We start from the raw sequence: 1,524 nt of genomic DNA, 5'->3' as shown, positions 1-1,524 counted from the left end.
CCTCCTAGAAAAACTTACACGGATTTCATCACTGACATGGCATTTCCCAAAGCTTTTATTTTGAAAGTATAATTTAGAGAGTGATGCTTTTAGTGTTTATTTCTTCAGAGGTTTCACAGCCTACGTGCAGGCAGACATGAGCAGACCCTGGTAAAGGTAGACGGGATTCTCCTGGTCCATTCAAAGTCAGAAGAGACTCCGGTCGGAGCCGGCGGAGGGGAACGATGCTCCGGAGAAGCCCGAGCCTGGCCCTGCTTCTCGTCCCCGCTCTGCTGCTGCAGCTGCAGCCGGTGGCGGAGGCTCAGTACGAGAAGTACAGCTTCAAAAGTTTCCCCCAGAAGGACATCATGCCGCTGGAGTCCGCCTACAGCTTCGCGCTGGAGCAGTACGCGGAGCAGAACTGGGCCGAGAGCGTCAAGTATCTGGAGCTCAGCCTGCGGCTCCACCGGCTGCTGCGGGACAGCGAGGCGTTCTGCGGCCGCAACTGCAGCTCCGTGAGCCGGGAGGGCGAGCCGCCGCTCCCCGACGGCAGCCTCCGGGTCGTGCGCCACATCCTGCTGAGGGCTGCGTGTCTCCGAAAGTGCCGGGCAGGTTTCCCCGTCTTTAAACTCCCCTACCCGCGGAGGGATTTACTGGAAACCTTTGAGCAAAGGATACCGTACAAGTACATACAGTACGCGTACTACCAGGTGAGTCCAGAGACTTTTAAGTTGTTTTAAATTCACCAAAAAACACATATCATGACTCAGCACTACAAAAACTATACGAGTAAACTAAGCTGGGCCTTTGAAGTAAGCACTGTTTGACTCACTTTGATGAAAAGTAGTTTCCCTGCTGTGTTGTTGAGCCCTCCTGCAGACCTGAGGTTGTGCCACGTCTCTTCCACTGTTCCCCTGAAAACAATCACCTCATTCTTCCCAGACTGAGCACAGGACTCTAACCCGAGGGCAAAAACACCTATTTTAAGACGTAAAAATAACAATTGTAGACAATTAATGTCAACACTGGCAACTCATGTTTTATGCTCAGGAAAAGGAACCACTAGAAACCAAACCATAGGATCCCTAAAACTTCATAGACGTTAGTGACTTTAACCAACATTAGGTTAAATTAAATTCAAACTTAATTCAACTTACAGATGGCTCACAGACTGGAGGTTTACTCGTGGTTCCTAGAGTTTCTAAAAGTTGCAACAAAATGAAGATTTGAAGCCTCCGTAGCTCGATAACTTTTAATTATTGGCATCTCGTAATGTTCTGTATTTGTTTAATGTGGATTGAGATATGGGATCCGTTTTGGTGGCCTCAGGATCACATCTCTGCTTTTTGCGGATGATGTGGTCCTGTTGGCTTCATCRGAACGAGATCTGCAGCTCTCGCTGGAGCGGTTCGCGGCCGAGTGCGAAGCAGCTGGTATGAGGCTCAGCACCTCCAAATCCGAGGCCATGGTCTTGAGCTGGAAAAGGGTAGAGTGCTTTCTCCGGGTTAGGGCGGTCGTCCTTCCTCAAGTGGAGGAGTTTAAGTA

General features: G+C 49.9%; 1 protein-coding gene across 1 annotated transcript in view; it reads left to right on the top strand.

The window, feature by feature from the left end:
* Positions 1-1,524, top strand: part of p3h4 (prolyl 3-hydroxylase family member 4 (inactive)) — a 5,967-nt gene continuing 4,443 nt past the window's right edge. The window contains exon 1 of the mRNA XM_014022927.1: positions 1-689. Within this exon, the coding sequence (XP_013878381.1) occupies positions 225-689 (465 nt within the window). The 5' untranslated portion in view covers positions 1-224. The remainder of the gene's footprint in view (positions 690-1,524) is intronic.

The sequence above is a fragment of the Austrofundulus limnaeus genome, unplaced genomic scaffold (genome assembly GCF_001266775.1).
Source record: "Austrofundulus limnaeus strain Quisiro unplaced genomic scaffold, Austrofundulus_limnaeus-1.0 Scaffold4, whole genome shotgun sequence".
Lineage (NCBI taxonomy): Eukaryota > Metazoa > Chordata > Actinopteri > Cyprinodontiformes > Rivulidae > Austrofundulus > Austrofundulus limnaeus.
This window is presented reverse-complemented; position numbering and strand designations above follow the sequence as displayed.